General features: G+C 43.9%; 1 protein-coding gene across 12 annotated transcripts in view; it reads right to left on the reverse strand.

Moving 5' to 3' along the window:
• The window catches only part of nf1a (neurofibromin 1a), a 118431-nt gene that overhangs the window by 62986 nt on the left and 30852 nt on the right, over positions 1-24593 (reverse strand). For 3 of the 12 annotated variants that reach the window (XM_080771540.1, XM_080771536.1, XM_080771535.1), the window contains exons 17-33: positions 24119-24419; positions 23669-23742; positions 23208-23291; positions 22418-22840; positions 21300-21439; positions 20496-20618; positions 20179-20262; positions 19236-19352; positions 17950-18131; positions 16992-17203; positions 14666-14827; positions 14158-14255; positions 12289-12424; positions 10876-10938; positions 3355-3513; positions 1453-1550; positions 349-495 (exon numbers count right to left, since the gene is read on the reverse strand). In XM_080771540.1, coding sequence (XP_080627666.1) covers positions 349-495; positions 1453-1550; positions 3355-3513; positions 10876-10938; positions 12289-12424; positions 14158-14255; positions 14666-14827; positions 16992-17203; positions 17950-18131; positions 19236-19352; positions 20179-20262; positions 20496-20618; positions 21300-21439; positions 22418-22840; positions 23208-23291; positions 23669-23742; positions 24119-24419 — 2603 coding nt within the window. The remainder of the gene's footprint in view (positions 1-348; positions 496-1452; positions 1551-3354; positions 3514-10875; positions 10939-12288; positions 12425-14157; positions 14256-14665; positions 14828-16991; positions 17204-17949; positions 18132-19235; positions 19353-20178; positions 20263-20495; positions 20619-21299; positions 21440-22417; positions 22841-23207; positions 23292-23668; positions 23743-24118; positions 24420-24593) is intronic. The other 9 variants (XM_080771544.1, XM_080771542.1, XM_080771543.1 and 6 more) reach the window with 6 other exon arrangements.

The following is a 24593-nucleotide window of genomic DNA, read 5'->3' on the forward strand; positions in this document are numbered from 1 at the left end:
TATTTTCAGCATGCAACCCAGCATAAAACTGGATCTCTTGTCCGCCAGTCCCTTCCTAACATTTTAGTCTTGTTTTTATTTGTTGACGAAATTGTCAGTATATTTAGTCTTAGTTTTAGTCATTATAGATTCATTTTTATTTCGTTTTAGTCAGTGAAAAAAGGTAGTCGACGAACATTTTTAGTCTTAAGTCTTAGTCGACGAAAACAACACTGCCTTAAAGGAGAGTGTGTACGTGTGTGCGTGCACGTCTGCAATGTACTCTGTATAAACAAGAGTGTCTGTGTGAGTGTCTCTGTGTCACTCCTGTGTGTGTCTGTGTCCGTGCGTGCGTGCATGTTCCCAGACCTGTTGGAGGACAGGTACTGTCCAATCCTCTCCTGGTTGTTCCACAGTAGCCGGTGGAGCGCGAGCACGTTGCCGTCACTGATGAAGGACAGGCTGTGGTTGACGGAGTCACTGGGGGGCGAGTCCGACGCAATGTCCAGAAAGAACCTGCACGGTTTGGACAGACACACACACCCAGGCAAGAGGTTACACACCACAAGACAGGAAACGGTGACACCTCCACACAACACACAGCTTCTACAAAGATGATCTGGCATTAGGCCTGTGATGGCAATTATGAAGATGAGAATACTAAACTGTGCCTTGAAAACATTCACATGAGTCATCACATCTATAGGAAGCAGGCCCGTCACAGTTATTACACAATCGCTAATTATTTGAGATAATTGCAATTCTTTTACATAACCGTCAGAATTATATCCAGTCATCTGTTCAAACCTTTGCATACATTTAAATAAATAAAAAAATCACAATAATTTGCCCACCTCTGGCCGATCTGACAGCAGCGGTTAATAACAGATCTACAAGCCTACAACGCCTTACTTAGTGACGTGTTGGAAGCTTGTAGATCTGCAATTTCTGCTCTTTTTTTTATATTTGAAAAAAATTTCCAACATGTAAATGATTATAACAATTATGCAAAAATAAGTGTTAATACATGTGTGTGTGTGTGTGTGTGTGTGTGTGTGTGTGTGTGTGTGTGTCGCAGGGAGTGCAGTGCCCGGTGTTGTCGGACCAACTTTGGTTGTCCAGAACTGCCACAAAAGGCCCCTGGACACTAGGGCCCCTGCCCAGGCTCCATATATGGAGACATCACAACACTCCATATTTGGGCATGCCTGACACAGAACTCCATATATAGGCATAAAGGGACGTACAGAAATCTCCATATGTGGGCATCAAAGGGACACAAAGGTATTACAGGCTGTCTATGGGAGGGGAAAAAAACAACTGCACTTTTATCCAAGTTCCTGAGAATGTGCGATAATGGATGTGTTTTGCAGCGCTTCTTCACCTCCGGGGACCGAGTACGGAACCCTTTCTTCCAACATGAGGAATTAAGAATTAAAAAGCTTTGCAGGGATTATGCGCCGGTTGCCTTACCGCCTGGCAGCGTCAAAGTTGCTCTTCACAAAGTCATTAAACGGCCTCATATGTTCCTCTTTAGTAAACAGCACATGGTTGGCAATGCTCTGCAGGATCTGGAGGGACAAACAAGGGAAGCAACTTTGTTTGATTAAAAAGGAAAATGCCTAAATCAAAAGCTATACCACTGTGGAAAAAACCCAGGCTTCAGGACCACCACTATCTGATGCCTATAGTATCAATTACCTTTCACAGAACACTCGTTACGTTTCAAGATCTCGTTGTTTTTTATATTTTTTGCTTCCTATTTTTGAGGGGATTTCAGACATGACGTCATGTGGCAGCCAAGTCTACGGACCGTTAATGTTTGTCTTATTCATGTTTTATGTCTATGGACATTAAAAAAAACTAGAACTGCACTTTATTGAGTGTCTACTTGCGCGTTGCGCACTAGTAGGCCATAAATGGCCTACTAGTGCGCAAGCAGAGCGTGCAAGTACTGTCGGCCGCTAAGAACTTTCAAATCTTAGCCTCTCTGTGAAATATTAATGGTTTCAATATTGAGTTATTAGGTCTAGCCATGTGCTAAGTATACATAGAGGCATTATTACCTTTAATCCACCCGACACTGAATGCCTATATATATGTATATGTAATTTGTAAGTTGATGAGTAGTATACTGTCAGGTTACTTGGGTTGTTTATGATTTGAGAGTGACGTAATGAAGATATGTACCAATGCCAGGGTATAACTGGCTCTCGATGGTGACGTAATTAAAAGGTAGGTTTCAGATCACATACATGTATTTATGCCTTGCTTTTCTTTGCTTTCTTTCTTTCTCCGTTGCTCTGTATAGAAAATCATGCAGCTACGGCATACGCACCGGAGCACCGGACAAACAACTTTACTTGCGTGCTCTGCTTGCGCAAGTAAATAGTAATAATCACACCTGTGTGAAGTGAGGGGCGCTCTAATCATCGTACATCATCGTGACCCAACATGTCTATTTACTCAGACACTATGATGTAAAATTACCAGCTCAGTGGCCTTGTGGTTAGAGTGTCCGCCCTGAGACTGGGAGGTCGGGGTTCAATCCCTGGCCGGGTCATACCAAAGACTAAGTCTTGCGACAGTCCCTGTGACATACTAGCGTCATGTCCAGGGGGTGTACTTGTATATCAAGCTGCCTCACGCTACAGAAACAGGAGATAGGCTCCTGCCCCCTATGGGCCTCATGGCTCGGCAAGGCTACTTTATGATGTTAAATTGTCCCATTCATTGTCAATGGGAATGGGTTTGCGTAAGACAAAAATGTACACTAACGGCTGAATATAGGAGGGGCTAGCTGCTCCTAACAAAAACAAAACAGGACCCCCCCCCCAGTCGTCGTGACATCACGTGGCAGCCTCAGTGGGCAGAAACTATAGAAAAATACGCACATCACTTCATGGAGGTGCTGGGTTCAAAAAGTAACATATGGAAAGAGAAGGTGAACCCGCACACTCGTATGCTCCAAAAGATAACTTTTATTGACGACGTTTCGAGCCAATAAGGCTCTTCATCTGGTCAAACTCAAGATGTCAGCCTCAGTGGGCACCCCTCACTTCACAGGTGTGATGTATTATTTATAGGCTACTTCAAACTGCATGACAAGTCACAATAATGTTATTTATTCAGCATGTACAGTATATATATATATATATCAAAGTAAAGGTATTCGCTAGTGGCCATGTTCCGCCAGGAAAAGTCATATCTTTTATCTCTCTCTGTGCAGAGGGTGTGGAAACAATCAAAACGACTAAAAAGGAGAAAAAAACGAACACAACAAGAGAACCAGACTTTGTTTCTAAATCATTGTCTTAATTTGCGTCGTCCCCGACAATAAGCCTCACTCCCCCCCCTCCCCCAGCCTGTGTGTACCTTGGACATGAGTTTGAGGCCTCGTTCTATCCGGGGGAGGGGCTTCTTGTCCAGGATGCCCGCCTCGTACGGAGAGACGATGGCCGGGTTGATGAAGCGTAGGAACATGGCACTGCCCACCGCGCCGATGCTGTTCTGAGGGAACCGCTGGCTCACGACCTGCAAGGGGGTGGAGGGGGTGAGACAGGCAGACAGACAGACGGACGGACAGACAGAGAGAGAGACAGACAGAGAGAGAGAGGGGGGGTGAGAGAAAGACAATGGGGTGAAGAGAGAGAGAGAGAGAGGATGAGGAGACAGAAAAAATGAAGTGCCGTGAGAGGACGAGAGGATGATGATGTGTAGAAGGGAGAAGGGGGTTTGAGATTGAGAGAAATGGAAGGAGGGAAAAGAGGGGGGGGGGGGGGGGGGTGAGAGAAAGATGCAGGGATGGGTGAGTAAAGAAATGGGGCAACACAGAAAGGAGGGCAAGGTTAAAGGACGGAGCAAGGTTTGAGTAGAAGGGAAAGGACACGTTTTAAAACAAAGAAAAACACAATACGCAAAAAATACAAACGGATGGAATGAGGGACATTTTAAAAGAGACACCAATGAATAGAGACAGAGAACAGAGGAGCGGATTAGAGTGAAGATGTGATCAAAAATAAGGGATGGGGGATGGAGGGAGGGGGGTCACGGAGGAGAAGAAGGAGGAATGGAAAGACATTTGGGGGGAAAAAGCCATTTTAAATGTATTTGTGCCACTTTGAGCGAGCACAGATCCTCAGTGCAGATCAAGACACTCAGAATGATGATGATGATGGATGAGTCTAATGGAATCCAAAAGATATGATGAAAAGACAGCGTCATCTCTGTTAGGAAACGATGACGCAGTAAAAGTCCTCAGTGTTCATTTAACTCTGAGCGACCCGTAACCAGGAGGTCCCATTTGGGTGCACTTTGGTTCAGTGTTGTTTTTGGCAGCAATTTTTTTTTTTTTTTAGTCATGGGTCTTTAGTCACATTTTAGTCACGCGGAATGTTTTAGTGTTTAGTCTAGTTTTAGTCGACTAAATATCATGAGATTTTAGTCGACTAAATCTACAGTTGATTTAGTCGACTAAAATGTATTTTGGCGGGCCTTGATGCCGTCGTAGTGGCTGATTTTACACTTGCTGAAAATAGCAGCGCGACGCGTTGTGAGCTTGTAAATCTGCTATTTTCAGCATGCAACCAAGTGTAAAATGACTCATACTGGATCTGTTGTCCACTAGTCCCTTCCTAACATTTTAGTCTAGTTTTTATTTGTTGACAAAATCGACAGTATATTTAGCCATAGTTTTAGTCACCATAGCTTAGTTTTCGCCAGTGGAAAAAAGGTAGTCAACGAACATTTTCCATCATAGTTTTAGTCGTGGAAAACAACACTGCTTTGCTTCCCTTTCCACCTCTCTCTATGGGCCTCGTGTTGCGTCCCTTTCCACCTCTCTCTATGGGCCTCGTGTATCAACAGAAGGCAGGAATCTGCATTAGATCCTACGTAGCCCCGGAAATCAGGCTCAAGAGTCAGACTCACGTGTGATTTACAGAGCGGTCGTCGTATCACAGCTTTAAAAGGAGAATTCCGTGCTAGAAGGCTTTTTTACCTGTCTTACCTTTCATTGTAGTCGTTACGTCCCCACCAAAGAGGTCCAGGTGTTTTTTTTTGTGCAAAAACTCCTTATTGCCGTTATTGGCTATTTCCCCTACCATAAGCCCTAAATGAATTGCATTTAATTGAATGGGAATTGAATGGGGCTATGGGGTGTTGTGCTAATTCGCTTATTTCCATCGAAATAAGTAGTAAAGTGTGCCGCTTGGGATATTGTTTACATTATGAAGAGAGGATATATACAATTCTTTTTTAATTTTGAGCGATGGAAATAAGCAAATTAGCCCCATTCAATTCCCAATTGAATTGAATTGAATTGACGTAACAACTACAAAGTAGTAAGAAAGGTAAGAAAGCCTTTTAGTTTGGAATTCTCCTTTAAGAACATCAGGTATTTTGATCCACACGTTTTATGACATGGAGAAGCGGAAGACTGACAAGCAAAGAAACCCCACCAGTCGGTCACCAGGATTCATTTCACACACACACATCTATTTACATAGACAGCCCAGAAGCCAATCATAATGTGCGGAATGAGACAGGTCATTGGTATACCCACCAATAACCTCACACAGGGAGGTCATTCCAATAAGAAATAGGCTTCCTGTTTTGTGTCGTATTTTTTTTGGCATTTACATTTACACTAAGAAGGAATTAAAAAAAACATGGTAATACATCCAATACATAAAAATTGTTATCCTGAATCATACGTAAGCTAAGAACCCAACATCCTAATACCTAATATCGATATAATTAAACTTTGCGACGTGCGTATACACTATAGAGTGCCATGTCTACATAAAATGTTATCTAAGTTACATAAACTGCTCCCTCGGAACACTCCACCTATACCACCCCGTTACTGCAATAATATTTCTTATGGCACTATCGTCCACAAGCCAGAATAACTGACAATTCCAAGTAGTACAGTGCGAACGCATTTCACAGTGACTGTTCAAGCTTTAAGCACCCGTTTAAATGGGTCAAGCATCAACAGAACCTAACATGATATATTGTGTTCAACACCTAGATTTGAAATGCTTGTAATGACGTCACCTGTTAATCCTGTCATTTCCACTATATACACATAGGTTAGATGTTAAGACTACATAATTTGTACGTGAACAAGGACCTGGTGTAAGATTTGAGCCGTGGCTACCGGTACGCTCACATGGAATTGATGATACAGTAAATGCCGAATGGCAGTTGCATTGAGATCAGAGTCAGCGCATCATGCCCATTTCTTTGGTCTTCGCAAGTTTGATAAATGATGGCCCCCATTAAGTGTAAAAGTGTACACAAATCCTCTCGACGTGTCACTCAGAGTTGAACGGACAATATGAATTTTACTGTGCGGAAAAACTATAAACCTTGAGGTGTGAGGACACTTGAAACCCCAATCTTTCCCCCCCCCCACACACACAGTTCCACAAAAAAATAAAAATAAAAATAAACAAGAGTGAGACAGATGTGTGGAGCAAAGCGGTGAATGAATGACCCCCCAGCCTATATAGGTGACCGTTCAGAGTCACCCCCGGTCACACATCATCACAGCCTGCTCTGGACACAAAGCAAAGCCGGTGTGTGACTACAGTATACATTCCACCTTACACACGTACCGTACATAGCCCACAGAATGACCACCGACATGCATATTGTGCATTCACACTCACAGAAAGACATTCACCGACAGACAAAGCCAGATAGAGCCCCCACCCATGTGGCTTCAAAAAAATCATCGGCATGATGGAATTTGGACAAACAAAAATATAAATAAAGTTAACATCCACACCGGTCTGCGTGTAAAGGTATGTTTTCATGCACGCAAGAGAATATCAGACCAAGTGCCAGTTTCCATCTACTGTAATTACAATCCAAAGTTTGTTTGTTTGCCTGTGCACAATACTGTAATGTGCGAAATACAAAACCCGGCACAGACTTAGCACGGTATATTTTACAGCAACAGAGTAATTGCAGGAGGAGATCCCCACAGTTCATGATATCCAAGTTATGAGTTCATAATATTTGAGTTATGATTGCATAATCTCTTGAAATGCAAAAGCTAGTCGATTCTGAATTAAAAGTCTTCCTTTGGATTTCTACAGAGTCTATGCAGGAGCACTCGGCATTATCCAAGTGAGAGGTGAGCGTCAACGAGATTAGACTTTATAAGAAAAGCCAAAACCAGAGGGTAAAGCTTCAGTCCATGCAAAGGGTCTATTTCAAAATGACAAGAGGACAATAGATCCAGAATTAGCTGTGTTGAATAACCTACCCAGTATATATCTGTCAAAATGGCAACCTAACATTAACATACCTACTATATGCCGTTTCTAAATGCCTGAGCGGACATTGCGCCGACAGACTGCCAGTTTCACAGGAAAAGTTATGGTTGCTGCGTGAAAGCTAATAGCCACAGAACTTAAGTTTACCACAGAAAACCTTAAAAGGACAACTTTTCAACTTCTCTTTATATTATTGGTCCTCGCTAATGTTACCACAATTGTTTTATACTCAGTCTGTGTCTCGTAGGAGGGGCAGTTCAGAGACACACGTCCTCGAGTGACATCATTAGGCAGATTATTTAATTTTTTAAACAAGAGAAAAAATAAAAGAGAAAAACATATTTTAGATTTGCATTATCGTAAAAGAATGATGGCTTTCCATTATCACATCGCCGTTTCCATTAGCTTGGAATCCCCATCGATGATGTCACTGGTGGACGGGTTTCTGAACTGCCCACGGCTCCTCCCACGAGACACAGACAGAGTAGGAAAAGAACTGTGGCATTTTATCATGAACATTAGTGACAGTGAGGACCAATTACACGAAGGTAGGCTGAAAAGTGGTGCTTTAACTAACCCTAAGCCAAATAATGCAAACTGATGAAATGTGAAGTAATGTTGAGCTTAAAGTACCTGCATTGAAATACATAGCAGGGAGACGGTGTGAGAGACAATGTGATGGAATGATAAGAGACTCGGAGACTGAGCAGTCGTCACTTCATCTATGTTGCATTAACCCAAGTCGGCAAGTTCGTGGCAGTCACCAGTGAGTTATTGACTGCTCCTTTTTTTCACCTCTTTATCTTGTTTTTCCCCCATTTATCTCACAATTTATTTAGCAGTTCTCCAAAAAGTAGTCTGTCACTTCTTAAGCCCTAATGTTTGGTCTCGGGGCTGGATGTAGACAACCAAGTTTGTGCTACATTATATTATGGGATTCAAAGCCATAATGATGTTTAATGTTTTGTCCTGTCCATGTTAGGTGTATGTAATTTGTTTTGTTTTACTGTTTTACATGTACAATAATGTTGTGACATGTATCTGTGTTAGGAGCCCCTCTAAAACGAGATGGTACATCTCAAGGGGTCTTTCTACTAATGAAGAAACTTTAATCATCATCATCAAGTGTCTCCTCCGATACACATGACATCAGCGAGGTGTTTCAACGCGCATGCAGAGGACCACGTTATGCTTCCTAATCCGTCTGCCCGACCAACCTGTGGGAGAGGTTGGTGCGATGGAGACACATAGCCCCTCCCTGACCAGCTTCCAGACAGAAAAAGGCGGCCAATCGCATTCGTTTGGAGCACCTGTGACTAGACGAAGTCTATTTTTCAATAGCTAACGTAATGCTAACACCAAAAGGGGTTCCCGCATAAAATGGGTTAAAACCGTGTCCCACACTTTGGTGAGAAGGAACCTCTGTTACCTCTGCCACTATGGTATCTGTACAATGGAACGTTTGCATTGGGCTTTGACATAATTAAAATAATCTCTGTTGCATAATATATTACATGACATTTAACACGTTTTGTTCAAAAAGATGATTTCCAGACCAACGCACATTCTACAACTTTTGAACCACACTTGATTAACATAAGTTTCAAATAAGCGCAGATTGCAGCTTAGAAATTTGTAGTCGAGATATTAACACGGGTGAAATTTAGATTTAGATTATGTTAAAAGTCTCACAGACCTTATTTACTGCATAAAACGAAGACCCTATGGGGAAAACAAGCATTGGAAGTATGCTGTGGAAATCCATTTGCAATGTAACTTTTTTTGTTGTACTACAAAGTGTAACATTCCATTGTTCACATTCCTTCAGTAACTTACAGGTCATCCATTTGTGACCAGATTTGACTGAGAGACTGCCATTAATGAGTTAATAGCACAGGCAGACTCTTCACATACTAGAGCATGTCTGAAATAAGTGTCAGAGCTGAAATCGACATGTAAGGTATGGTAAATAAACGCCCAAACATGTAGCTAAGGTGAAATGTTAAGAAAGAGTCCACAGAAGTGAACCTTTCAAGCCTGTTTTCTCAACTCGCTGTTTTCTGCAAGACATTACTCTATAAACCATATCTCCGAAACTGGTGGGTCAAAGTGAACAACCAATATATCAATTTGAAGCTATGATTCCCTGATTTTGACAAACGAAATTCAAAAAAATCCAATGGCAGTCCCTCAGTCACATTTATTTTGATCCCCGTTAACAGCAATGCAGCTGCAATCGAATCGCAACCTTACAGCCGTGTTGCAACTTCCCACAGTCTGTGGATTGGAGATCTAGCGGTAGTCCGGCAGTACTGTGCACACTGCCGGACTACACCTAAGCCTCACTAAAAAGCGGCACTCAGCAGCCAGCTATAGCCAGCCAGCAGGCCCACACACACACACACACACACACACACACACCGAAAAAGCACCGAGTTGTTTTGAATTGATGGCAAGTCCTCTACACAACCCAACAAGAGAAAACTCAAGCCAAAAAACACAAGCCATGTCATTCCCCTTTTGATAATTGAGCTTTGGACAATTTTTTTATCGTTTGTAATTCTCTGAATTTTATGTGAAAACGACTTCATTTCATGAGAGCTCGATGCCAAAGACGGGAGAGTTTTGCCTCGCCACGTCATCGGCCTTATGATGTAGGATGTAGAATAATTGAAAACATGTTAGATGTTACAGTAGGTCTAAGCCAAGGGGTCAAAGGTCAAAAGGAATAACTAAGCGTCCTTGTGTTCCATTGGTGATCTTTCTCTTCCATTTCCAGTTCTGGTTCTGGACCAGTCAGTCAACCCAGTTAAACCCCATGAAATCAGTCACTTTCAGAACATTTCATCCAAAGCCTTAATGTTCATGTCTCAGTTTGTGTGTGCCCGTGTGTGTGTGTGTGTGTGTGTGTGTGTGTGTGTGTGCCCGTGCGTGTCACATTTAGACTAAACTGATTATGATTGATCTTGCATTGCTTTCTTTTTATACTCTGATATATGTGGAATTTAACCTCATTTAGACTGAAAATCCAAACAAACAAAGAAAGTAAAGTGTGTGTGTGTGTGTGTGTGTGTGTGTGTGTGTGTGTGTGTGTGTGTGTGAGAAGGGGATTGAATAATCTCCCATTGGAATCGTTATGGAAATGTTGGTGGTATATGATTTTCTCAACAACAATGAAACATTTTGATGCAGATGAAATGTTCTGAGAATCAGTTTTCTCCTGGAGAGCAAACAGCCGTGACTGGAAAGAAAGATAAGAAAGACTAATGAAAAACAAAAAGTGAGAGACAGTATTGTGAGAAGAAGAAGCTACTGGTTTTTTGAGAGTTGTTAATCGGAAAAAAACAAGATAAAAATAAAAAATGGAAGAGACTCTGTGCCGGTATTAGTATGATGATTTAAAAAAGAAGGTTGCACACTATGGAGAAAAATAAATAAAATGAAAACATCCAGAGTTACACCAAATCAAAAATGTAACGTATGTGTATTTGTGTATATATTATATAAAATAGATATAATGAAAGAAATCAAATGAACAGAAATGCAAAAAAAAAAAAAAAAAGGCTTATTTTTTTGCTTTAGGGGGTAGAAGGTTCTCTGAACTTACTGCTTTTTTGTTTTCCTTTTTTTCTTTAACTGTTGCTTTATTCAGTAGAGAGTGGCAAGTTGCCTATAGAACAGAGATGAGCAAAATCATGTTCACAGCACCAGCTACACACACGCGCACACACAGAAACACACACACACGCACACACACAGAAACGCACACACAGACAGACACACACACACACACACACACACACACACACACTTGGGTGTCCACATATAGCAGACGTTGGACAAGACAGTACTTTGAGGAACTGCTTTCCGAAGAGTTTTAGTCACTGCCCACTGGGAGGAGGTTGTTAGATGCGTGGTGGTTCATGCATGCTTTTTAGCGTGGTTTTAACTTCAGCAGCATTGTGTATAGTAGTAGTGTGGCACGGGGACTGAGTTAGTGTCGCACAGCACTGGCCATGAGGAAAGCGAAAGAGGGAGGGGGGGGGGGGGGGGGGGGGGATGGTTAAAGTATCAAAAAAGAAAAAAAGGAAAAAATACCAAAACCCAACAAAAACAACAAAAAGCCCCAAATCAACATTACTTGACTCTCCTGTTCCATTGGACACCACTGTTAAAGAGCTGTGGTTCAAAAAGCCATGTTGAAATGTGTAACCAAAATGACCCAATGCTAGTCAGTGATACAGTCTTTTGGGCCACCATTGAGCAGATAGACGGCTTCAAACACCACCACCACCACCTTACAACCCATATGAACTTTGTTCTGGTTTGTGTATATTAAATAAATACGAGCAGGACTTGCTGGCCAGCTGTATAAGCTTATAGCTATAACTAGCTATAATGTCCATTATTAGGTATTGTGGCGGGGGGGGGGGGAAACGTATAAAGTGGGAGAAATATCTTGTGGGTTTCTCTCTCATTGTTAGCTCTACATTACGATAAACTGCTGAGATGACAGCTAATGTATGGTTGGGGCATTAATAATGACCAGGATGTGTCGGACCCGATTTTGGAAAATGAGTGTTTTTTGGATGAAACCGTCTATAGGCCAGTTGGTCAGTGTGAGAGAGCAGAGCAGTGTAGCGTCCTTAGCGAGGGTGTGGAAGGCAGCGGCCGCCGCAGGCTGCCTATTCTGAAGCACCAACACTCACAAAGGCAGGCTTTTCCTACTGACTGGCTTTCCTACTAAGAGAGTGTGTGCGTGTGTGTGTGTGTGTGTGTGTGTGTGCGTGTGTGTCTTGATCCAGCAGCGTGTGCACAGCAGCATAAAAGGGGCACCTCAGAGTAGCTGGAAATGTGCCAGTGGGAGAAAGAGCGCGCACACGCACACACACGCACGCACACACACACACACACACACACACACCCCCATACACACACCCCCACACACACAGATGAAGGCAGCTGAAAGGTGGAGGTGGCGTGGGTGGGCGTGGCGAGGTGGATGTAAAGGTAACCGTACCTGGTAGAGGCAGTGGCAGACGCTGCGGAGCTGTGGGGGGAACTCGCTGGAGGAGCCGATGATGGCCTGGAAGAACCGCTCCGTGATCTGCAGCAGGTTCCTCTGGTTCTCCTCCAGGTTCTCCCCCTGCTCCAGCCTGAGAACCCACACACACACACACACACACACACACACACACACACACACAGGGGCAATGATGTATTGTATATGCAGTGCACCGATTACAAATACAAACTAGAAAGGTCGCAATTTTTAAAAATTGCAAAGTGTGGTTGCCACAGTCGCTTACATAGGCCCCTCCCACTAATATTGCCAGCCAATTACAATGTCACGTCACCCCTGTGATCATGCATAACTACTTCGGAGGATATTTATCTTCCAAAAATCATGTTTTTGCGACAAACGGTAAAACGGTAAAGGGCCCCAGCACGAAAAGCTACTATACGGCCTGTTTTGAAACCGAATATACAAAAGATATTTTGACACTACTTTTCTTTCACTTAAAGGAGGAAACTGATGACAAAAAAGATACAAAAAGAGAGAACTATTTCAACTTCATGTTGACATATCCGTGGTGCAGTAGATCATATCATGGAGATGTGGTCCGGTCCCATTTAGACCTGAAGACATTTCTGCAAATGTCAGTTTTCTGAAAACCCTATGTTTCTATGTCAGTCATTCTTAAAGTTTTTCATGTCAAGGACCCCAAATATATATGTAATTGGCCGCCGACCCCCATCTGAAAATATGTTGTTCCAGGGACCCCCCATGAAGCAAAGATTGAGTTAAAAACAATCGCTCTGACAGAATATATATTCAAAGATTTGCAGATTTGCAGACCTACAAGCTCGTAGAGTGGCACTCTGTGCCTCGTTATGAGCTTGTAGATCTGCTACTTTTCAATATCTAAAGTATAACATACTTCTTAAAACACCAATATACTGTACAGTACTATGCTGCGTGAATAAACATACAATTTGATAGCATACAGTAGAATAGATCACCCAGGTTTTATGGTTTTTCAATCCTCACACGTGTGCGTGTGTGTATGTATAAGTGTTGCAACACTTAAAATGTAGAATATGACATTTTAACGGTAATATCGTATATCGTATCGATATCGCAATATTTGTTATAAAAACAGAGATTTGAAATACGGAATACGTTATGTATTGTAGTCGATAGGGCTCACGTGAGTACATGACCACGTGACCGGGCTGTTTTCTGCCCCCTGAATGTCGCAACTCTGTCTATACTCTATGGCTCTGTTGTAATCCAAACGTACACGTGTGTGGGTAAAGGGATAGGGTGGCCTGGCTGGGTGTATGACTTGACTACCGCGGCCTGAATGATTCAGCCCTGCAGCCCTGCTGTGAGATATGATCTGGACAACAGATGTCAATATGAAGTTGAGGATAACATTGACCACTTCTGTGTCTTAGTCATACTTCTCTCTCCTTTCTGTTGTAATCTTTTGTGTCATCAGACGGACAGCTTGGTCATTATACTTCTCTCTTTGTTGACGTTTTGTTAACTCATCCTCCTGCCGTTAACCCAGTGGTGGAAAGTAAATAAGTACATTTACTCAAATACTGTACTTAAGTACAATTTTGAGGTATTTGTTACATTGCCGACACGACGAGACCGAGGCCGTGTTTAATGTATGTATGTATCGTATGTATGTTTTTAGTGCACTGAAACAAATTCCAATCAACTCTGTTGACATGGCAATAAAGTCTTGAATCTTGAATAACTTTAACATGATTAAAGAGTAACTTCACATACAATACTTCAGTAAACTAGTGTTGCACTGGTCAGCAAACATCAAAGGGGTTTCATGGTGGGTTGTGGCCGAGGGGGCACTTTTACCTGGTGGGGTCCACCTCAAAGCTGATGTGCTCAGCAGTCGTGATGACCCCTCGTAACAGCGGCTCCAGTAGCTTCTGCAAGTAGGCCGCACCGTACACCTAAAGGCACACGCACAGGGATTAAGTGGAGCGTTTCCCCTTCCCGATCAGTAGTTCATGCTGATCAGAAGACATTCTAATATGAAATATGTTACGACACGGTATTCAGCGTTTAACAACGTTAGTTTTTTTTTTTCAACCAAGGTTCATGTTTAAGGTTGTTATTAGAGTTGGTTCTTCCTTCCTTAAATTTGCACTTTATCTCACACAGTACACCGTTATGAATGTACTCTTAAAAGTGTTTGCAGACTGCTGCGATTTTTATTAATATTTTTTCGCAAAAAACATCAGTCTGCAAGGACTGCCGGCGAAAACAACGCAGCAGTGTGACTAATTTCCTTATTATTCTTTTTGTGGTGGTGGTGGTACTGTAATAATGTGTACCCGATTTCCATGTTGCGCATTCTCACCTTGAAACAAAAGGTCATTATTTTGCTGGCCAGGCTGTTTCCTCTGAACAGAGTCTGCATGGAGTCCGCCAGCTCCACTTCTTTGGAGAACATGTTCCACAGAAGCTGGTAGAGCAAGTGCCGGGAGTCGAACAACGTCACCAGCACGCGGGCCAGCTCGTCCTAAGGACAGGATAGAACATGCAGAGATTAGAGTGCCATAGACTTTCTTATATCATTTGATCTGCAATCAGCTCACAAAAAGGGGAGAATACCACCATTACAGTAGAGCAAATGATAAGAAAGAGTTGCTTATTAGGATAGACACTGTCCCCTAGGGGGGGGGGGAGGGATGATTGCTTTGACATTGGCTAGTTCATTGTTGGGCCAGCAAGCCATTCCATATAGCTTGAAATTGGCTAGTTTTCAGTCAGTCAGAGACATTCACTTTTATGAGGCTGGCCAAAACTGTTGCAGTATAGCTAAAAAATAAACAACAGTATGGCTTCTCTGTCCAACCTTTAGCTGTGGATAGCAGGTTAATAGGTGTTCGGTTAATTAAGGCCTAGGCTGTTTTTGAGACTTTTCCCCTAAAAATGACCAATGTCCAAAATCAATCAGTAATAATAGCTCCAAGGCCTGCAAGGCCTAGATGCATAATATTGGTGCATGTTATATGGATCGAGAACACCTGTGAGAATGTAGATCAGGTTTGGTTGTAGTCATATCACCAGGGAATAGAGTGACAGCAGGTAAGCTTCAGCAGAAATTCAACATTTCTTTACCTCCTGCCTGAACAAAACTTTGAATCTGAACGTGAAGAACGTAGCCAGTAACCATGGATGCACAGAATCTATTCTATAACTGCTATAAATCCCACAAATTTGGTGACATACTGTAGAAGTGAAGCACAACAATTCCAAAACCATTTAGTCAGAGTAATACTAGAATACTTTTCTTTTTCTTTTTTCATAATTTTTTTATCCCACGATTTTGTAACCCATTTTTTTCACCCCACTTTTTCACCCCACTCTAATGCGATCCTGGGCTCTACACACCCTCCACCAACCTAGTCCCCATATATGGGGGACAAGGGGAGAGCAACGGACTTGAACTCATGCTTCCTTCATGCCTGAGTGTCCAAGTTGCTCCTTTACACCTGACAGAGGGGAGTTTCCCTGGTTGTGGAAGGAACACGTTATTCCAACCAGCTCCTTTCCCCTCCATCAGGCGCCCCGGCTGGCCAGGGGGGGGCAGTATAGAGATCAGTTCCTTTCCCCTCCATCAGGCGCCCCGGCTGGCCAGGGGGAGGCAGTATAGAGACCAGTTCCTTTCCCCTCCATCAGGCGCCCCGGCTGGCCAGGGGGAGGCAGTATAGAGACCAGTTCCTTTCCCCTCCATCAGGCGCCCCGGCTGGCCAGGGGGAGACAGTTTACTGCATGTTTTTTGTGAGGGTACCTACCCTAATACTTTTTTGATTGATTGAATACTTGGACGGTGGACAACATTGGAACCAAAAGCCATTTGTGCCAAATGTCTTTTTTTGGATGAGTCGAACATTATTTCATGTACTGCCTGAAGGAAATTCTTGCTCCGTTAGCCACCACCCTTTCATCAATACTAATTATCTATCAAGACAGCCACTGTAAAATGGCTGTTTATTTTAGAGACATGATGCCGGACACAAAACTGACTACAGAATACCAAATCTCTCTCTGTGTGTGTGTGTGTGTGTGTGTGTGTGTGTGCACATGTGTAACATTCCTTGGCATATCTGGAGAACCCTGCGACCGTTCGACTTCAGACGCGCCGTGCGTGTCGCAGCCGACCTGAGTGACCGTGCTGCATGGTCTGAAGGTTCAGCAATATTGTAATAATATCAAGGTCAAGGTTAAAGGTAGAGTAAGTGATTTCACTCAAAATACCTTAGGTTTCGTTTTTGGCTGTGGGACCTAAGCCTTCGTCCAATCAGGATAGAGAGTCAAAAACGAAACCTAAGGTTTTTTGACACCCCCCCCCCCCAGGGGTTAACTGGGGACAGGGAGGAACTCCTTATATGGTCAGCACACTCTATAGTAGAGAGGATTATCACAACAAAACAAAAAAATAAGTGATATTTGAATTAAGTGAAATCACTTACACTACCTTTAAGGTGTAACAGGGACACACACGGACAGATCCAGAGATCTCAATATTTGGGCATAAAAGAGACGGACACCGGGGTTCCAGTACAGTCAAATTTACAACAAAAGCGCAAAATACACACGTGAGATATTAAATACTGTATGACTAAAATACAGTGGAGTGAAGGCCAGCCAGTATTGATTACACATAGTATCTCACACACCCATTGAGAACCCGGTACCACGTTGGCTAGTGCCATTGCGATGGGTAGCTCTCCCTGGTCTCCCATCATGGTCACGAGTTCCACCAGTCTCTCGAAGCGGTCGGCCAGCACCGTCTCGGCCAGGGTGTCGAACTCCGTCCCCTGCTGTAGGATCTTGGTCAGCACCTCCATGAACGTGGCTCGTGTCTGGAGGTCTTTGTGATAACCCAGGCCTGATGGGGAGCACAGACAGGTTGAACCTGACTTCATCTACAGAGCATTTTACTTTAAAACCCTTGGACTGCCACCCCAATAGCAGCTTTTTGTAGTGCTTTCTGCCAGCTCTATTCATATTTTTTAATTCATCATTCATCAAAAGTTGCTACATTATTTAAAACAAAGCCCCCGATTATAGGGAATAAAACAAGTACGTCAATCGCGTCAACGGGAGTGCTGGATTTTTTTGATTAATTACTTCAAAATCGTCAACGGTAGTTTTAATTACGTGTCAAGACTGTGATGATGTGACCGAATCTGACTTGAAGCTTTACCGCTAGAGACCTATCCGTTAACCGGCTGAGTTAACCTGCCCAAACAACTCGGGCTTTCGTGAAACCAATTCATGCCTGATCCTGGATTAATTAACCCCAGGAAAGGGGGTTAATTAAACCCCCGGTTTAAGCCCGAGTCTAGGTTTTGTGAAAACAGGCCCCAAGTATGAGTCTGTGTGTATTAAAACAGTTTAAGTGCCATAAACGTTAAGACGAGCTGAATCCAATTATGCACTGGTTGCCATGGACGATAAGACGAGTTTTATTTTCTATCCATATTTAGAAAATCCTCTAATCTGGTGTACAGGTGATGACATGCAACCTTACATGCATAATAGAATTACATTTTCTTTCTTTTTTTTTTAAATGGGCGAAATGGCAACCAAAAGCCTATAAACTGGTGACCACCAGGTGGCGCTGCCTGTTACCTATGGAGTGCATGAGGCCACTGTCCACGTTGGCGTTGAGCAGGTTGGACATGGCGAGGACGGTGCAGTGGCGGAGAGACGCCAGGCGGCGCGACATGCCTCTCTTCCTGCCGCCCACCGGCTGCCCGTCGTCCTCCACCTCGCTGCAGTCGTTCAGCAGGTTCATGAACAGCGTGAAGTACCTGAGGAAACCACACGGAGATCATTTTGAATTACCCTATTGTCGCACTTCCAAACACCAATCTTTCATCACATTTAGAGGCCCTCATCTATGGAACTCCTTAGAGATGCTTCACTTAAAATCCTCATTATCCTTGCCAATATTCAAAAAACATCTAAAGAAATATCTTATTTCTTCCTCTCTGTAGATTACATGTTTTACCTAGATGCGTTATATTTTCTTTTGTGCGTTTGTTGTTGTATTGTTTATTTCTGTTTTTTTGTGCAGTCTGTGTTTTTATTTCTTTACTGCACAGCTGCCCCCCTTTGACAACTTGTAGACTTATGTACTGTTCTTTATGAACTTTTAATCTTTTAAACCAATGACCTCTTCCTATAGGAAAGGATTAAAAAAAAGCCTTCTGGCTTCTTCCCTTCCTTGCATTGTATTTTTGTTCTTTGATATGTTATTGTCTATTTTTTGTACTACATGCTAAATAAATAAACTAACCTAAACCATACACGCCACAGCAGGAACACACGATGGGGGGAGGGGGAATGCTCTCAAACACGACCACCATACTGACGATAATAGCAATTTAACTTTCATTCGATGTTCACTTCGCTTTATTAGAGAAAAATGGAGCTGGGAACGTTTTCTCTTTGTAGATCCCCCGCCTTGCCAGTTGCCACTGCCAGGCTTTTGAACATTAACCCATTTTGGGAGGGAACCCCTTTTGGTCCACATTGTGTTATAATTTAGCTATTGAAAAATAGTAGATCTTCAAGCTCATAGTGCGCCACTGCTATGAGCTTGTAGGTCCTGCTATTTTTATTTTATCGTGAAATTATTTATTTCAGAAAACTGGAGGATTCAGAAGACTTTTTTTTTTTAATTTCGACGTCAGGCCTAAATGGGTTAATTCCATGTGTGGAGAGAATTTACGAATGATGTTGTTCCTCATTTACAGTAAATGCCGCACCCGTCATTCGAATGAACCCCTTTTACAACATATAGTTTTAGAATATAGATTGTGATGGGTTCATTTGCGGGTGGACAGAGTTGACACATACTGTAATAACTACAGCACGACAAACTAACAGCGACTGATCCATCCAATCCTTACTTGAGGAAGAGCTGGGACTTGGCCTCCATCAGTTCTACGCCATCTCCTTCTTCAGGCTGCAGGGGCAGGCCAGCTAAGAGAGACACCACTGCCTCCATACTGGCCTGGTCCAAGTCCCTACAAAACCACCGCAATACAGAAAACACTCGCAGTTAGCCTTTTTATTTCTCATTTAGCGTCGAGCTAAAATGACGTTGCAAACTCAATTTACGCGCAATATTAAAGGATGAGCCCAAAGCTTCAGAATACAAAGGGATGTGTAAATGTGTCCAAAATGAAAATCAATTTGTATAATTCAATATTAACGATTAATCGATGAATCTCCTACAAATAAAAAAAAATCTTCCCCCCCAAGTGGTACCTAAGTCAAAAAGGTTTGGGAACCCCTGATGTAGATGATTAACAATAATTTTAACTCTTGAGAGTTAATAAGGGTCCATTTGGTAACTCCATCTTTTAAGTGAGGACCACTGGTGGTCCCTGGACCAGTGTTGAGCCAATTGATCACCATAGCAACCCCAGCCTAGGCCTGATTAGGTACATTCCCAACACCTGCTAAATCCTCCAAACCTGTATCTTCATTGGAATCAATCTCCACTCACACTTAGTCACTCACACTCAGTCATGCAGCCACACAGAGACACATCCCAGGCACCCTTTGGTAGGCCTATAGCCCTGTCCTGTTTGGATGACAATATTGCCTTTCCAACAGATTTTTTGAAAAAAAGAAATTATCGATTATACATTTTCATAATCAATTTATCGGACCCATCTCTAAATACAACACTGAAGATAGTAATTTTCCACATCGTTCTTCGTAGACCCGTCGTAGGCTTTACTGCTGGTTTTCTATTGTTTGAGGTAGTTAATTAATTGCATTCAACTGGGCATTCCAGCCCGGATACAGCAGGTGAATGCACAGGAACATGAAACCAAGACGCACCTTGTCAGACACTTGATGTCATCATCAGCGGCTTGGTTTGAGGTCCCCATCACCCAGTCAGTCAAGTACTCCACCATCTTGTTTCTAAAGAGAAGAGACAATGAACCTCCAGCATTCCCCACCAGTTCTACAAAGTACGTCCATTCATGTATTTATTCATACAGCCTTGTTTCGCAGTCAACAACACATTGCGTTCTGTTGAGACCCCTAACATAACAAATGTGAAAACACAAATTATACCATGTTATACATGGACAGAAAAGGTGGCAATGGCCTCCAGCCCTGCAGGTGGTGCTGTAACATAAGACACAACTCACCTGAACTTCATTTCCTGGCAGAAGGAAAGGTCGTCTCTCCTCTCCATCATCACCTCCACCAGCTGACAGAGTTTGGTTTTAATCTGGATAGCATGGACCATGTTGCCAAGGATACGGACGTATCTGGAGGTGGAGGGAGAGAGAGAGAGAGACAATATCATGATGTTTGATATATCCTTACTGGTTTTACTGGTTTGTGCTGCTTTGGTGTTATTATAAATGGCTACCTTGTTTGACCAAAGCCCAAACCACACCAAAGGGTCGCGTTTGGGGGGGGGGGGGGCAAAACGGTTGTTAAGGTAAACCCCCATAATTCAACTCATTGAGTTGCAAGGAGATGCATTGCTGTGGTTTACCGTTTACCTTAAACGTTTGGTCCCAAACCCGACCCTTTGGCGTGGTTTGGGCTTAAAAGTTTGACCGTGCGCTTTGTGAATCACTCTTGATAAGATTGATTAAATTGTAACATTGTAAGAAAGCCTTCAATAAAGCAATTTTTAGACAATATCTTTATCAAATCTTACTATATTGAATTGAAATAGCGAGGTGAAGGTGAACTCTGTATCTGTGGGATTACTGGAGGAAGCTATTTAGTATCGTCATTGCCACAGACTCCCGATATGCATGCTTTTGTAAAAAAAAAACAACAAACAAAGTGGTAATGTGGCAAATGCCTGATGAAGAGTTGAAGACCTAGTCGGTTGAAACGTTGCAACTTGTTGCCTTAAAATAAAGTAAGTCTCGGAGCTCTACAAACTGTTCTTCCTCTTCCTTCATGCACACGCAGCAGCACCACAAACTGACCTGACCAGGTTGAGCATCATGGTCTCGATGCTGGCCTGTCCCAGGTGTTCAGAGCTGCCTTCAGTGTGACTGTCCAGCAGGTTCTTCATGATGGCGATGGTCTGCTCCACAAACTGGGTGTTGGTGTCATTGATGGGGACCTGAAGCATTGGCACACAACAAACACACAGTGTCACTGACAAGTGACAAGACACTTCATCGACGCTTCTCTGACAAACACGCCGCGCCTTCTGCAGCACGGCTAGCACTTAAATGCTACAGTATGTACCCCCCCCCCAGTGGTCTACATTTTCCCCCAAACCAAATCTTTTTTTGCTGTAAAAACAGATCTAGGGGGCACAGTGGCACAGTCGCTATAGCTTACAGCTAGAAGGTCATGGGTTAGATTCCCACCGTGGACACCGGGGACGTGTTCTGTGTAAGATACCCTCATAAAAAAAACATGCCGTAATCCTGGTCTCTATACTGCCTCCCCCTGGTCAGCCCGGGGTGGCTGATGGGAGGGGAAAGGAACTGGTTGGAATAACGTGTTCCTTCCACGCACTACGTCCTACTGAAAAAACGTCCCCCACGTCAAGTAGTCTCGCGTTACCAGACTGTTGCCTCCGCGATTTCCAAACGCTTCATCATACAGTCTGGAGCCAACGGAAGAGGAGACTCCTCACCACTTCCGTTCCGACACCGGGTGAAAAATGGGGTCACAATATCGTGGGATATTTTGAAACTAGGTCGATTTTTCCACCACAACTAAAAGCTTCAACCTGCATGAATGAGACATCACAATTAAGGCTTCATCCACACCTACATAAACGTAGCGTTTTCGTTTTCGTTTTAGTTTTTTTTAATCTCTCTGTCCATACGACACCTTTTTTTAAAGATCTCTCTGTCCATATGACCAATGGCAAGACCCATGCAAAACTCCGTTTACATTGTCCACACGGGAAACACAGTTTAAAAAAAATACACTGTGGCAGGAGTTTTCCAAAAGATGCGTTTATATGGACCAAAAACGCGTTTGCGTGTGCCCCCCCCAAACCGCATATAAAAACCTACGTTTATCCGTTTACCCGGATACGTGTGGACAAGGCCCAAGACGGCCCTCTGCCGGCGCCACTCACCGGCCCCTGCGTGTCGAAGAACTTCCCGATGTTGTTCCTCAGCTTGTTGAACAGCATGGGGTAGAGGGCCGGGCTGAGCTCCAGCCCCAGCAGGTCCTTGACGTTGGTGCGCACGTGGAGGCCCACCCGGTCGTGGCCGCACACCAGCAGGGCCAGCAGCCGGTCCAGGAAGCGGCCCAGCGGGGTCTCGCTGCACGCCGCCGCCGTCGACGACGACGAGGGGGCGGAGCAGGAGGAGAGGGAGAGGGCGGCGTTGATGGAGGAGTTGGGCGTCTCGCAGGAGCCCACGGAGATCATGGAGGGTTTGCGCTCGTTCACGGGCCCCATGGGGGGGCTGTAGGTGGCGGGGCCCGGCGTGCTGCGCTGCTGCAGGCACACGCCGCCCAGGGCGCACAGGAAGCCCGTCATGTTGATCCACTCCTGCTGTGGGGGAGGGGCAAGCGAGGACACTGAGTGACCGGTAAGAGGACAAAATGTCAGTCGGTGCACAGAATGTGGGTCAGGACCCAAATGTGGGTCACAGGAGGCGTCCATTGGGGTCACAGATTTTGTGTAGAGCAACATTGAAATGGCAATGCAATGACATGAGGCCAAGAGAGAGAAGAGTAAAAAAACAAATCAACCATTTCATCCTGTTCTAGGGCATTAATATTCAATGAAAATAGCCGAATAGCAAAAATAAAATAGGGCTCCACAAACTCCAAAGTCACACCAGGTGCAATGCGTTTGTTGTACATCTGCTCTCTCCAGTGTCACCGGGACACACAACACAGTCTAAATCAAACCTTACCTGCCCGTCGTCTCCCTTGTTTTTGGGGAAGTTGAGGATGTGTTTGGTGGTCTGGTCCCACTTCGCATGCGTGTCTTCCCAAGCCTATAAATGACATGGACAGTCTGGTCAGTGTCGAACGTTTTGAATTTCATCTGAGAACCATCTATCCATCCATATTAAGACTTTACACCATTTAGGGCCGACATCGAAATTAAAAGATCTGTGCCCATTTTCACGATTAAAAGAAAATGGCAGACCTACAAGCTCGTAGCGCGCAAACTCGGTGGCGCGCTATGAGCTTGTAGATCTGCTATTTTAAAATAGCTAAAGCATAACATAATGCGAACACCAAAAGGGGTTCCCCTCCTCAAAACATCTACACAGACCTTCAAGAACACAAACTCCATAATAAGAATAACAAATTAACAATCTGCCTTCCTGTCTGACTGAGAATCACTGGATCCAACCGACTTTCTTACTTCAATGTTCCCCGGTGTGGGATGTTCTATCCTCCTCAGCAAGGCCATCACTCTCTTCTGCAACGTAGAGCGGCCTAGCAAGACATAGACGCGCCGATAAAGACAACTGATAAAAGATAAATGGGAAGAGTATCACATAGAAGGATAATGTATGTATGTGTGAGACAGAGACAGAGATCTAAACAATCAATCCCCTGCCGTACAATAGGGGTGATTTAGACACGTGACGTCCTCTCAGGAAATAACAGTTCAACGGTTTTCCTATTCTATTGCTTGCCATTTCATACAAGCGTGACTTCAGCTATGATACCATAGCGTATTACTGATGGGTTTTTGGTGTCCCTGATGTCCAAGGTGTGAACGTCTGTTATGTGCATTTATTTAATGTCAATACGATGAACGGCACCAAAGTCCTTGTAGATGTATGCCTGTGTGTGAACTACGCAATACCTGAATTTCTCCTGGGGAAGTAAGTAAGCCTATCCACCCGCCAGCCAGTCTGACCTGTGCCCATCATGTTGCTGACGGAGGCCAGCTCGCTGAAGGTGACGTAGTTGGGCAGGATGTTCTGGACGGGCACCTCGTCGGCGGCGCTCCGGATGTCCGCCTCCTCACAGAGGTGTCTGAAGCAGGACATGGCCACCAGCACCGCCTCCGCGTCCGGGCTCCACAGGAACATGTACAGACACACCTCCAGCTTGGTCTGGGCCTGCCGGCAGAACGGGATGCCACTGCCCAGGGTGGCACACTCCTGACCGGAGAGAGAGAGAGAGAGAGAGAGAGAGAGAGAGGGATGGTGTTTACGTCTCCTAGAAGAATAATGGCTGGGTACAGAGAACCGCAACCCGCTCAGTGGCCTTGTGGTTAGAGTTAGAGTGTCCGCCCTGAGACTGGGAGGTCGGGGTTCGATCCCCGGCCGGGTCAT

The sequence above is a fragment of the Protomyctophum bolini genome, assembly GCF_963924005.1.
Source record: "Protomyctophum bolini genome assembly, chromosome: 9".
In the NCBI taxonomy this organism is placed as follows: Eukaryota; Metazoa; Chordata; class Actinopteri; order Myctophiformes; family Myctophidae; genus Protomyctophum; species Protomyctophum bolini.